The following is a 14,499-nucleotide window of genomic DNA, read 5'->3' on the forward strand; positions in this document are numbered from 1 at the left end:
GCAGAGCATCCTCAGTTAATTTCACTATTCAGATCAATAAAATGTCATTAAGGATTATACATAGAATACTTACTTTGCAATATGCTTTATAATCAACTTTAAAGCTGAGATCGAGTTCTTTTCTCTCATCTTCTCGCACAGGTTCAAAATCGTGCATTTCGACATTGCCCATGTTCAAATTCACTAGATTTTTTCATCTTATTCAAAGATTCCCCTAAAAATTTGCACACATATATTTCTACTGATTAAAAATGTTAAGACAAGGCAATAATGTATAACTTACAATCTATAATAAATATAATAATTATAATAAATATAAAATATAATATAATATAATAATTTACGCTGCCAGTATAAACTATTAGTTTTAACATCACTACATATTACAAGTTTTGAAAGGATTAAGAAAGCACCAATGAAATTTTCTACATTTTATCTGATTCCCAAATATCTAGTAAGATCAATAAAAAACCAGCACATTTTCTTATTGTCCCATTATAACGCTATATTCAATCACCCATAAAAAACTTAAAACTGTTAGCATCAGCTAGAGTTGATTGACTTTGCAATTTCCCCCAACTTCTATAGTATAGTTCACTGTGAGCTAGCAGTGCTAATAAACAGTTGCCACTGTAGCTGCTGTAAGTTCATTGTTTCATGTTTATAATTAAAAATTATTTCCAACATCCTCCAAAAGTTGCTCCAAAACATAAGCATCATGCAGTGGAGAAAACTGAAGAGTTGTGTTAACTTAGCACAATGATCGTAGATCGTCAGGCAAACAGAGAAAACTAAAAACTACAAGGCATTACTGAAAACATTTCAAATGTTGGTTCATCACCAGTTACAATATCAAGGCACAAAAGACTCATTTTAAAATTTTCAACTTCTGAAACCACTAAAGGGCTTGAGTACTAAATGGAGTGATACTCTTCAAAAGTCAGAATTAATAAGTATGAAGATTACATGTAATGTTAATTTGTTATAGTCTATACCTCTTTCAACTAAAATGTACCTTTCAAGTTCATTATAACCACAGATTAGGCACAATTTTAAATAATTTTAATTAGTTGTAATTTAGTTAATAAGATTAAAAAATTAAATGAACATTAAGTAAACATAACTATATAACTATGAATACTTACACTCCAGTAATACTGTACTTATGGTACCATCAGCCTTACATATCAAGATAGTCGTTTACAATCCATTACGTTTACATGAATCATTTTGCGCTTGATCATCAGGCAACACAGCGGCAACCTTCAGAGTAGAATGCGCTGGTCCCACGGGAGCTAGTTATTGTCAGTCACTCTATTGTCAGGGAGATAGGAAATATATTGTACAAAAAGGATACGTGGAATAGGACCAGGGTATGCTTGCCAGGGGCAAAAGTTGATGACGTTGTAGAGCAGATATCTTTTAAGGACACAAAGGGTGATACTGTTGTACACGTTGGACCTAATGACATTAAGAGTAGGAGATCTACAGACTTACTTAACAGCTGCCACCCCAGGGCTCACACATTTGGTGAGTACAGGCTTGGCACATCTAGGGTCCTGAGCTGGATATCATCATTCTTCTTTTTCTTGGTGATTCCTTTCTACACACACACACACACACACACACTCTCTCTCTCTCTCTCTCTCTCTCTCTCTCTCTCTCTCTGGGTAGCTCGGGAATTTAATTTTGCCTGGTGTAGCATAAGCCTCAGGCTTCCTTACACCACATGGCTAATAATAATAAAAAAAGTAAAGGTCAATGTTGAAAAAAAAAAGTTGTGTTATGGTTAAATTTGAAAGTATCTGCCAATAGCATTAGTAGAGACATATGATGCAAGACAGCAAGCTTATACAGCATTAGCCAAAAAAAAAAAAAAAATGCTCCCATTTCACTCCTCCGTTCATTCCAAATACCTGTCCAGCTCAACCTTAAATTTATTTAGGCTATCAACTTCCACAACAAAGGATGAAAGTCTGTTCCACCAACCAACTACCCACTGGCTACTCAGAATAATCACCTCTCAGGTGATCATTTTGAGCAAGAGGAAGAATCCCATCTGCATTGGGCATGCTCAAACCATTCAAGGCTTTATAAACTTCAATCAGATCACCTCGCAAGTGCCTAGTCTCCAGACACTATAATCTGCAAAATTTAAGCCTTTCTTTGTAAGAGCAACCCTTTGTTCCATACACTAATCTGGTTGCCCTTCTCTGTACTCGTTCCAACAGCTCTACATCCTTCTTAAAATGTGGCGATGGTCAGGCCATAAGGTGTGGCCTGACCATTACAAGGGGATAATCACCTCCTTAGCCCTGCTAGAAAAATTCCTATATATCATTGACAAGACACCATGAGCTACTTTTGGACCGTCTGCACTGTTCAGAAAACTTCATATCTTATACTATGATTTTTAGTGTTTCTTTATTGAAAAAGTTTATTGAAGTTTTTTATTGAAAAACTTCATATCTGCTTGCACAATTAGCCCCAGGTCTATTTCGTTCTCTATCATTGTCAGTGTAGTACCACAGAGTTGATACAGCTTCCGATATGTAGTACTTTACATTTGTCAATGTTAAACTTCAGTTGCCACCTCTCAGCCCATCTGCTCAACTTTTCTAGATCCTGTTGCAGCAGCATACTCTCATTAGTGCCATTAACAACTCTGCCAACCTTCGTATTGTCTGCAAATTTGGACATTAAGCTTGATATACCATCATCAATATCATTTATAAATACAGAAAACAACAATGGGCCCAACACTGAACTCTGAAGGACTCCACTAATAACATTAGTCCACGATGAGCAGTGTCCACTGATTACCACTCTGTCTTCTCCCACTCAACCATCCCTTTATCCATAGCAGTAATTTTACTCCAATGCCACACTGCTCCAATTTGTTCAGCAGTCTTCCATGTGCAACAGTATCAAAAGCCTTTCTAAGATCCAAATATATGATGTCAAAGTTATTCCCTGCATCCAGTTCCTTTGTGACTACATCATAGTATCCAATTAAATTGGTCAGGCAAGACTTTCCCTTAACAAACCTATGCTGTGTCTGAGCTATAACTGAAGTCTTGTCTAGATGATCCTGCAGTGCTTCATTAACCAGTGCCTCCATTAATTTTCCTGGAACAGAAGTTAAACTAACAGGTCTATAATTACTTGTTGCCCTTTGATCCTTCTTTGTGAACTGGGGTCACATTTGCACATCTCCAGTCCATGGGTACCTCCCCTGAGTCCAAAGAAGCTCTCATAATTATGGCTAAGGGTTTCCTTACTTCCTTTGCTGCCTCCTTCAATATAACTCGATAGATCCCATCCACCCCAGGTGCCTTTTTTATGTTTATCTTCAACAATTTCTCCTCCACTTTCCTCTCAGTTATTACAAAATCATCTAGCTCACTGCTAGAGTTTAATTCACCTCTGGCATTCCCCTCCCTGAATAACTCCTCATGTGTGATTTAGATGCAAAATACTCATTTACTTTGTTAGCCACCTGAGCAGGATCATCAACAGTTGAACCATCAATATCCAGTGGACCAATCTGATTCATCGCTTTCCTTCTACAGTTTACACAGGTAAAGAACTCTTTGCTGTTTTTCTTTGCATCCTTTGCCTGCCTAATCTCCTTTGTGACTTGGTTAAAGACCAACTTATAACTATCATAGACTTCCATGTCACCCACTAATTTATATGTATCCTAAGCATTTTTCTTCTCTCCCATATGTCTAATTAGTTCCTCTGATATCCATTTAGGCCTAAAGCTTGAACAATATTTCTTAGTTGGTATGTAAAGCCTAGTAGCGTCCAAGATAAATTCTTTGAATGCTACCCATTTTGAATTTGCTGTTGTTAACATCATCAGTTAGTCGCACCGTATAGAATTGAAATACTGTCTCAGACCACCGTAGTCACCTATACGAGAACAAAACCCTTTCCCTTTGCCCCCTGATGGTAGTTACCTCTTTGAGTAAATTCCACTTCACCACACTGTGATCACTGCCAACTAGTGGTTCCTTTATCTGCAGATTCTTAATGCATGAAGAATCACTACAGATAATCAGATCAAGAGTATTACTCCCTCTAGTTGCCTCCTGAACATGCTAATGTAGAAAACAATCATCCAATAATTCCACAAAAGCTTTGCTAGTGTGTGAGTGACCAACCCATAAATTCCAGTCAATACCTGGGAAATTAAAATTCCCCATTATAAGACTCTCTGATTTTCTGGTCACTCTATTTCCCTGTACATTTCTTATTATACTCATCAGAGTCATTAGGCCTATAACACACTCCTCCTCTCAATTTTGATCTCCCAGTGCTTATGTCACACCAAACTGACTTGACACTGCACTGTCCAGCATGTCGACTGGCTTCACTTCCTTGGCTTTTATGTGTTTCTTAACTAATGGCATAACCCCTCCTCACTTCCTATTCTGTCTATCCTTCCTGTACACACTGTACTCCCCAAATTCCAGTTCTGCATTCCTCATATCTATGTGACACCAAGTCTCTGATATCCCAACAATATCTGCCTTTGATGTTTTGAGAAATACCTCAAATTCATCAAATTTATTTACAAAACTCCTAGCATTGGTGTATACATGCACCTGTTCCTATTCTTAGCTAACCTAATACAACCCATGTGTTATTATTATTATTATTAATAAGCCATATAATGCAAGGAAGCCTGAGGCTTATGCTGCAGCAGTCAAAAAAAAAAAAAAATTTATGAATTACCCTGAGAGAGAGAGAGAGAGATAGAATGAAAGTCAGAAGTAGAAGGGAAGGGAATCACCAAGAAAGAGAAGAATGATGATATCCAGCTCAGGACCCTCAGTGTGCCATACTTCCCAGATGAGAGCCCCTGGTGTTTACTTGTAATGATTCCCATCAGTCGCTGAAATACCCTGCATCTTGTTTTCCAGCCTGCTGCTCGTTCCAATAGAAGCAATGCAAGAATTAACTTTCACCTCTGCCAGTGGCTACTGTTAATCTATTAGTCCTTGTATCCCCCGAAGCTAGCAGTTTTCCGACTCACCTAACACTGCCTTGATAGCATCAGCAAATATTCTTCTGACACACAAAAAATTCTGCTGAGTCATAATTAAGAGAGAGTATATGATAAAAACCTTGTCGATCAATTTTGCCTTGGTGAGTTTGTGAAAGCTAATGAGTAGAATTTTTCTGTGTGGTCTGTGCTTGTTAACAGGAGAGATTGTTTCTACAGGGATGGGATACACTTAAATAGAAAGGGTGCAAGAATATTTGCTGATGCTATCGAGGTAGTGTTAGGTGGGTAGGAAATCTTTCACAAAGGAGGCAAAGAAAAAAGTAAATAGTTCTTTCCTTATGTAACCTCTAGCAGGAAAGGGATGAATCAGATTGGTTCACTTAACAGATGGTTTGACCATTGATGATCATACTCAGGTAGCTGATAAACTGAATGAGTATTTTGCATCGACATTCACACGTGAGGAGTTATTCAAGCAGGGGAATGCTAAACGTTTATCAAACTAACAGGGAGCTAAGTGATTTTGTAAAAACTGAGAGCAAAGTGGAGGAGAAATTGTCGAAGTTAAACATAAGGACGGCACCTTATGATGTGATCACAAAGGAATTGGATGCAAAGAATAATTTTGATATCATATAGTTGGATTTTAGGAAAACTTTTGATAGTGTGGCACATTAGCATTAGTAGAGGCATTTGATGCAAGAAAGCAAGCTTATGCAGCATCAGCCAAAAAAAAAAAAAAAAAAACCACTTCCACTTCACCCCTCTGTTCATTCGAAATACCTGTCCAGCTGAGCCTTAAACTTATTTAGGCTATCAACTTCCACAACAAGAGATGGAAGTCTGTTCCACCAACCAACCACCCACTGGCTAAAGGCAAATTTACGCACATCTATCCTACATCTGTCTTTCCTCAATTTGAATTTATGCCCTCTCAGGTGATTATTCTGAGCAAGAAGAAGAGTACCATCAGTATTGAGCATGCTCAAACCATTCAAGACTTTATACACCTCTATCAGATCACCTCGCTGGTGCCTAGTCTCCAGACACTGTAATTTGCAAAATTTAAGCCTTTCATCGTAAGAGCACCCCTTTGTTCAATTCACTAATCTTGCTGCCCTTCTCTGTACTCATTCCAGCAGCTCTACATCCTTCTTGAAATGAGGCCTCCAGACATGTAGACAGTACTCTACGTGTGGCCTGATCGTTGCCTTATACAAGGGAATAATCACCTCCTTATCCCTGCTAGAAAAATACCTATATATCATTGACGATACACCATGAGCTACTCTTGCAGCCCATCTGCACTGCTCAGAGAACTTCATCTTCAGCCTGCACAACCACCCCCAGGTCCCTTTCAATCTCTACCACTGTCACTGTAGTACCACAGAGTTGATACATTGCTCTGGGGTTGCTGTTTCCCATATGTAGTACTTTACATTTGTCAATGTTAAACTTCATTTGCCACCTCTCAGCCCATCTGCTCAACCTTTCCAGATCCTGTTGCAGCAGCATAGTGTCAGTAGTGTCCTTGACAACCCTGCCAACCTTCGTATCGTCTGCAAACTTGGACATTAAGCTTGATATACCATCATCAATATCATTTATAAATACAGAAAACCATAATGGATCCAACACTGAACCCTGAGGGACTCCACTAATAACATTAGTCCACGATGAGCAGTGTCCATTGATTACCACTCTCAGTCTTCTCTCCCTCTACCACCCCTTTATCCATAGCAGCAATTTGCCTCCAATGCCACACTGCTCCAATTTGTGCAGCAGTCTTCCATGTGAAACAGTATCAAAAGCCTTTCTAAGATCCAAGTATATAATATAAAAGTTATTTTCTGCATCCAGTTCTTTTGTGACTGCATCATAGTATCCAATTAAATTGGTCGGGCAAGACTTCCCCTTAACAAAGCCATGCTGTGTCCGAGCTATAACTGAAGTCTTGTCTAGATCATTCTGCAGTGCTTCTTTAACCAGTGCCTCCATTAATTTTCCTGGAACAGAAGTTAAACTCACAGGTCTATAATTACTTGTGTCAGCCTTTGATCCTACTTTGTGAATTGGGGTCACATTTGCACATCTCCGGTCTGTGGGTACCTTCCCTAAGTCCAAGGAAGCTCTCATAATTATGGCTAAGGGTTTTCTTACTTCCTTTGCTGCCTCCTTTAATATAACTGGATAGATCCCATCCACCCCATGTGCCTTTCTTGTGTTTATCTTCAAAAATTTCTCCTCCACTTTACTCTCAGTTATTACAAGATTCTCTAGCTTACTGCCAGAGCTGAATACATCTCTGGCATTCCCCTAGCTGAATAACTCCACATGTGTGAATGTCGATGCAAAATATTCATTTAGTTTGTTAGCTACCTGGTCAGGATCATCAACAGTTGACCCATCGATATCAAGTGGACCAATCTGATTCATCCTCTTCCTTCTAGAGTTTACATAAGTAAAGAACTCTTTGCTGTTTTTCTTTGCATCCCTTGCCAAAGATTTCTCATAATCTGCCTTCGCCTGCCTAACCTCCTTTGTAACTTGGTTACAGATCAACTTATATCTATCATAGGCTTCTGTGTCACATGTTAATTTATATGTATCCCATGCATTTTTCTTCTGTGCCATGTGTCTCATTGGCCGACCGGGCTAGCCGAGTGGGTAAAGTAACTGCCCGGCAACCCAAAGGTCGCGGGTTCGATTCCCGCCTCGGGCTTGGATCAAAGTACTGCAAAAACCTTGGGAGGTGCAATATGGCCACAGAAGCCGATGCGCCAACAACTACCAAATCAAAAAAAAAAAAAAAAAGTGTCTCATTAGTTCATCTGACATCTACTTAGGCCTAAACCTTGAACAATATTTCTCAGTTGGTATGTAAATCCTAATAGCTTCCAAGATAAGTTCTTTGAATGCTTCCCATTTTGAATTTGCTGTTGATAACATCATCAGTTGGTCCCACTGTATAGAATTTAAATACTGTCTCAGTCCATCGTAGTCTCCTTTACAAAAGCAATAACCCTTCCCTTTACCTCTAATGGTAGTTACCTCTTTGAGTAAATCCCACTTCAGTACACTGTGATCAATGCCACCTAGTGGTTCATTTATCTGCAGATTCTTAATGCATGAAGAATCACTATGGATAATCAAATCAAGAGTATTACTCCCTCTAGTTTACTCCCGAACATGCTGATGTAGAAAGCAATCATCCAATATAAGGAATGCAGAACTGGAATTTGGGAACGAGTACAAAGCCTTGCTAGTGTGTGAGTGACTAGCCCCCAAATTCCAGTCAATATCTGGGAAATTAAAATCCCCCATTATAAGACTCTCTGATTTACTGGCCCACTCTATTTCCCTGTACAGTTTCTTATTATACTCATCAGAGTCATTAGGCCTATAGCACACTCCTACTCTCAATTTTGATCTCTCAGTGCTTATGTCACACCAAACTGACTCGATACTGCACTGTCCAGCGATGTCGACTGCCTTCACTTCCTTGGATTTTATGTGTTTCTTTACTAATAGCATAACCCCTCCTCCCTTCCTATCCTTTCTGTAGATTTTGTAGTCCCCAAATTCCAGTTCTGAATTCCTTATATCTGTGTGACACCACATCTCTGATATCCCAACAATATCTGCCTTTGATGTTTTGAGCAATACATCAAATTCATCAAATTTATTTACTAAACTCCTAGCATTGGTGTACATGCAAGTATACATGCACCTGTTTCTATTCTTAGCTACCCTAACACAACCCATGTGTTTACTTGTACTGCATGGAAGACTACTGTAAAAATTGGAGCAGTATGGCCTTAAGGGCAAGTTGTTACAATGCATAAAAGGGCGGTTGAGTGGGAGAAGACGGAGTGGTTATCAATGGACACTGCTCTTCATGAAGTAATGTTATTAGTGGAGTTCCCCAGGGTTTGGTGTTGGGCCCATTGTTGTTTTTTTTATTTATCAATGATATTGATGAGGGTATATCAGGGTTAATGTCTAAGTTTGCAGACAATATGAAGGTTAGCAGGGTTGTTGATGACAGTAATGATAATATGCTACTGCAATAGGATCTTGTAAAGTTGGGCAGATGGGCTGAGAGGTGGCGAGTGAAGTTTAACATTGATAAATGTTAAGTACTGTATATGGCTAGCAGTAACCCCAGAGTAATGTATCAACTGGGTTGTACTACACTCAGGGTAGTGGAGAATGAAAGGTACCAAGGGGTAATTGCGCAGTCACATATGAAGTTGTCTGAGCAGTGCAAAAAGGCTGCAAGGGTAGCTCTTAATCGAGGGAGAACTTAAACCTAATCTTTTCAAAAATACATGTGGCAATACTTTCGTTGGCCAAAATTTTGATATTAAATGGTACCTATAAGCCCAGATTTAAATCACTGACTTTTAGCCATGCGGCTTCTTGAAGGATCATGTTTATAAAATACAGTCTTTGAATTTATTAGAATTGAAAATTTAATAAAAACAGAATATTTTAATATTGATCCAGAGAATTTTAATTTAATAAAAAACCTTAATAATAGAAAATGAATGCAGCAAAATCAAACAGTTGAACTGAGGCTATGGATAATTTATCCTAAACAAATTTTGCAATATTTTCTATTCCTTTGAGGAAATAAATATTCACTTATTTTATAAGTGGATATTTGTTTATATTCGTAATACAAATTTTTTAATATAAATTCATAATAGGAAGTTATTTTATACTTATTTATCAATTGGTTGATAGATAATACAATAAATTATGATCATTTCAACCAAGGGCTGAACTGTGGATTATGGGTATATCTTGTCACCACTTTGAGGGCATGGCCAAATTCGGAACAGATTCAAGCAAAAGAAGTGTGGGTTTTTTAATACACTTTCATTTTTGGCTAGTGAAAAAAGGTTAGGTTAGTTTATGCCTGTAATTTGTGACAGATTCAAGCAAAAGAAACCAGTCACCAGAGGTGCACCCATAATCTGGAGTATACCAACCAACATATCACAAAATTTTTATACATATATGTATAGAAATTTATTCGAATAAATGGAATTATGTCTTTCTCTACCTAGTGGCTCAGAGAACCCAACTTCTGATCAATAGGCACCTTCAACCATATCACATATTAATTCTTCCTTTACAGTTACTTGTGCTCTAAACAGCATCTGTTCCTCTGTAAAATGTAACTATTTTAAATTATGTACATATGTTTAACTATGTAATTAATCATTAATAAATTTTTGGTTGTAGAGGACCCCAAGTTGGGAAAATATATGGAATTAAATGTTTCAAATTAAAAAAAAAAAAAAAACTGCCTTTTGCTCTTCAACTTTTACTCAAGCCAAAATCGTTTGGAAAGCCAGTGAAATAAATGAAATATTACCAATTACTGATTTATGCTTCTGCATTTACAGTCATACTCAGGAGAGGTGTTAAGTGAGAAGTAAGCAGCCTCACTAATCCCATCTTTTCCTACTGATTTATCCTCTGGATCCAGAGGACATTTTTTATTTTTTTTAATGAGAGGGTGATAAGTGCAGTCTGTGCAAATGTAAGGTCCAAACAAAACAACCGGTTAATTATAATAATTATTCTCCCCAAAGAATACTCAAACAGCATGTTCTTACATGTTATATTTACGAATTATTTAAATAAAACAATTTTCATGTTGCTACCTCTTCTCGATCGTTTGATCGAATCTCCCTTGCTTTCCCATACGTTTCGGCAACGACTACACAAGTCTGTACACAAGCAGGTGGTGTAGCACAGTGTGGTTTTTGGCCACAGATTGTAGTGCGTCATATGTGTGCATTATTCACCAATTAAAAATAAGATCACATGAAATAATGCTGAATATTTTGCGTTACTCTCCCTGTTAAACAACCAAGCATGCTTATACGTATCAATCAATATGAAGACGTATGTTTTCCTGAAATATGACAATATACATCTAACATACAAGTCCCAACTTTATCACTCAAAAATGACATATTGGGTATTGTTACTCACTCATGAAATCAAATGATCACTTTTTAATTTTTCATAACCGTTAGACTTCGGTGCACAAACTTTATATCTCACAAATATATGAAACATGTGCTCTGGAATGTAATGAAGTACAAGAAAAAAAAATTTCATTTCAATTGTCTTTGCTACTAAAAATTTTAATACCAACTAACCTCCACTGTCAACACGCTATGATTCGCTGACACCTCTGAACTTACCACGTGGATGTCAAGCAGCTGGGTTTTTGTTTTTTTTTAAATAGAAAATTATACGTAAAAAATAAATATCTGAATGGGAACGAATAGCCCAGAATAGCCTCGTTGTGCAGTTTTTCAATATTGGATTATTTGTAATTTTAAAATTAAATTTCATTTTAATAACATATCCACTACAGCGTAGTAACAAACATGAGCATGAAATAGTTTGATACATAGTTTGCTACGTTCCATTCTCATCTCCAGACGGAGGTGCAGTCAATTCTTGTCTTAAGCTCCATGAAATGTCGATTATTATTTTATTATTTATTATTATATTAAGAGTTACACGTAATTAATTGATTACATAAGATTCAATCAGCTGCGCTGCCGTGGGGAGAGGGGGTAAGGGGGGGGTGATTACATAAGATTCAATCAGCTGCGCTGCCGTGGGGAGAGGGGGTAAGGGGGGGAGCCATGTGGGACCTGCTCTAAGGAGTAAAGAGTCCGCTCTCAGGAGAAAAATTATTTATGCTTTGTTGATATGTAATATTTATTTATAGAGCAAACAAAAATTTTATTTTTCCCTGAGAGCAGAATACCTAGCTACCGCTCGCTAGCTAACACTTCTTATAATACCTAGCTAGCTGACACTCCTTGTAAATAAAAATTTCATTATCACATATCGTGAGTTTTTTGCTGAGTTCTCGTAATGTGTGAATATGTACCCTCATATCCGAGAACCACAAGCAGCTTATAGAATGCCTGTTGATTTATGGGGAAGTGCTCATCCCACGTTTACTAGTCTAGCAAGTTTCACCTTCGCCATCTTCATGGAAAAATCGCCTCGAATTTCGCATACGGAGTGGATACTGTAAAGCAGAAACGTGCCGAGGCTCTCACCTCAGAGTACAAGATGAAAGGGTAGCCAAAAGAAAGATTAAATAGTTGCCAATTTAATCTTTCTTTACAGTAGGGCGCAATTTTCATTTTGACTTGGGTACTAAAATGGCTCGGCATGGCCTTGCTGTAAAGAAAAGATAACATACAAAAAATATCTACATAATATGTATTTATGTTATGCTCATCTTTCTAAATTATGTATTATTTTACAAATTTATACCAGAAGCCAAGAGACACAGGATTTCGGTGTGAGCCCTCTAACATTAATTCAGCTTTCTAGAAGCAGGGGCGCACATCTGGTAAGTATGGGCTTGGCACACCCAGGGTCCTGAGCTGGATATCATTATTCTTCTCTTTTTTGGTGATTCTCTCTCTCTCTCTCTCTCTCTCTCTCTCTCTCTCTCTCTCTCCCTCTCTCTCTCTCTCTCTCTCTCTCTCTCTGGGTATTTAGATTGATTTTTTTTTTTTTTTTGACTGGTGCAGCATAAGCCTCAGGCTTTCTTGCACCATATGGCTAATCATAATGATAATAAAAATAAGACCGTATTTATGTCTGTAAATGCCTCTGTTCTCTGGTCGATTCGCACTGGATGAAAAACGACAGTTTATGGGGAGAGGGGAACTTGCTATCAGCGCCAAAGACCGACTGACTAACTCAGCCACGGAGTTAAAAAAGGCCCATTAAAATTCCTCGCGTCATCGATGGGATTTGGATTCGGGGTTTTCTACCCAGTGTGGGGAAGAGGGGGAGGATTACTCTGTGCTACTGCACGGACATGTCAAATATTATGTCAATAGGTTGGTGTATTCATTGGATTTACTCGTGTTTCCAGAAGAATAACTCACTCGCATTTGCAGGACATAAAGCCCAGAAACCTACACTAAACACAAAATAACATGACCGCCGTTATATTAGTCGGTTAGTCGTTATGAAAGCCATCTCAATGAGATTCAAAACTATGTATACCCAAAAGGAGCAAAAATATGTTCACAATCACTGTGTTAGCCATTTTGGCTAAAATGCAATCTAGCACTGTAGTATTATTAATAGAGGTTTGCAATGAGAGAAAACAAGCATATGAGCTTATATGCTTGTGACACAGAGACAACCCCCAAGGCAGAATGCGCTGGTCCCGAAGGAACTAGTAGTTGTTGGTGACTCTATTGTCAGGGAAACGGGGAACATGCTTTGTAAAAAAGACAGGTGGAACAGGACCAGGGTATGTCTGCCAGGGGCAAAGGTTGATGACGTTGTAGAGCGAATATCATCTTTTAAGGGCACAAAAGGTGATATAGTTGTACACGTTGGCACTAAACAACGTACACGTTGTTTTGCAAATTACAGTGTCTGGAGACTAGGCACCAGCAAGGTGATCTGATAGAGGTGTATAAAGCCTTGAATGGTTTAAGCATGCTCAATGCTGATGGGATTCTTCCTCTAGCTCAGAATAATCACCTGAGAGGGCATAAATTCAAATTGAGGAAAGACAGATGTAGGATAGACGTGCGGAAATTTGCCTTTAGCCAGCGGGTGGTTGGTTGGTGGAACAGACTTCCATCCCTTGTGGTGGAGGTTGATAGCCTAAATAAGTTTAAGGCTCAGCTGGACAGGTATTTTGAACGAACAGAGGGGTGAAGTGGAAATGGTTTTTTTTTTTTTTTTTTTTTTTTGGCTGATGCTGCATAAGCTTCCTTTCTTGCATCAAATGCCTCTACTAATGCTAATGCTAATAATATTAAGAGTAGGAGACCGGCAGAATTACTTAACAAGTACAGGTCACTGTTGAACAAAAGCCGAGAATTAGGGTTGAAATTGAAAGTGTCTGAAATTCTGCCCAGACATGATAGGAGGGAGTATATGATGAGAGCCTTGTCGATCAATTCGGCCCTGGAAAGATTGTGCAAGGCTCAAGGGGTAGAATTTTTTCAGCCTGGACTGTACTTGTTAACAGGAGAGATTGCTTCTACAGGGATGGGATACACGTAAATAGAAAGAGTGCAAGAATATTTGCTGATGCTATCGAGGCAGTGTTAGGTGGGTCGGAAAACTGCTAGCTTGGGGGGAGATAAAGACCAATAGATTGACAGTAGCCATTGACAGAGGTGAAAGAGATTCTTGCACTGCTTCTATTAGAATGAGCAGAAGCCTGAAAAACAAGATGCATGGTATTTCAGAGACTGCTGGGAGCCATTGCGGTACAAATAAACACATGGGTTGTGTTAGGGTAGCTAAGAATAGAAACAGGTGCAGGTATACTTGCGTGTACACCAATGCTAGGAGTTTAGTAAATAAATTTCATGAATTTGAAGTATTGCTCAAAACATCAAAGGCAGATATTGTTGGGATATCAGAGACGTGGTGTCGCACAGATATAA

At 38.3% G+C, this 14,499-nt stretch overlaps 1 protein-coding gene across 1 annotated transcript in view; it reads right to left on the bottom strand.

Moving 5' to 3' along the window:
• The window catches only part of LOC150076167 (uncharacterized), a 202,347-nt gene extending 191,087 nt beyond the window's left edge, over positions 1 to 11,260 (bottom strand). Inside the window, exons 1-2 of the mRNA XM_090387505.1 lie at positions 11,200 to 11,260; positions 74 to 214 (exon numbers count right to left, since the gene is read on the bottom strand). Of these exons, the coding sequence (XP_090243631.1) occupies positions 74 to 172 (99 nt within the window). The 5' untranslated portion in view covers positions 173 to 214; positions 11,200 to 11,260. The remainder of the gene's footprint in view (positions 1 to 73; positions 215 to 11,199) is intronic.
• Between the last annotated feature and the right edge of the window lie 3,239 nt (positions 11,261 to 14,499).

Source organism: Mastigoproctus giganteus, chromosome 13 (genome assembly GCF_048544385.1).
Source record: "Mastigoproctus giganteus isolate SK-2022 chromosome 13, ASM4854438v1, whole genome shotgun sequence".
Classification (NCBI taxonomy): domain Eukaryota; kingdom Metazoa; phylum Arthropoda; class Arachnida; order Uropygi; family Thelyphonidae; genus Mastigoproctus; species Mastigoproctus giganteus.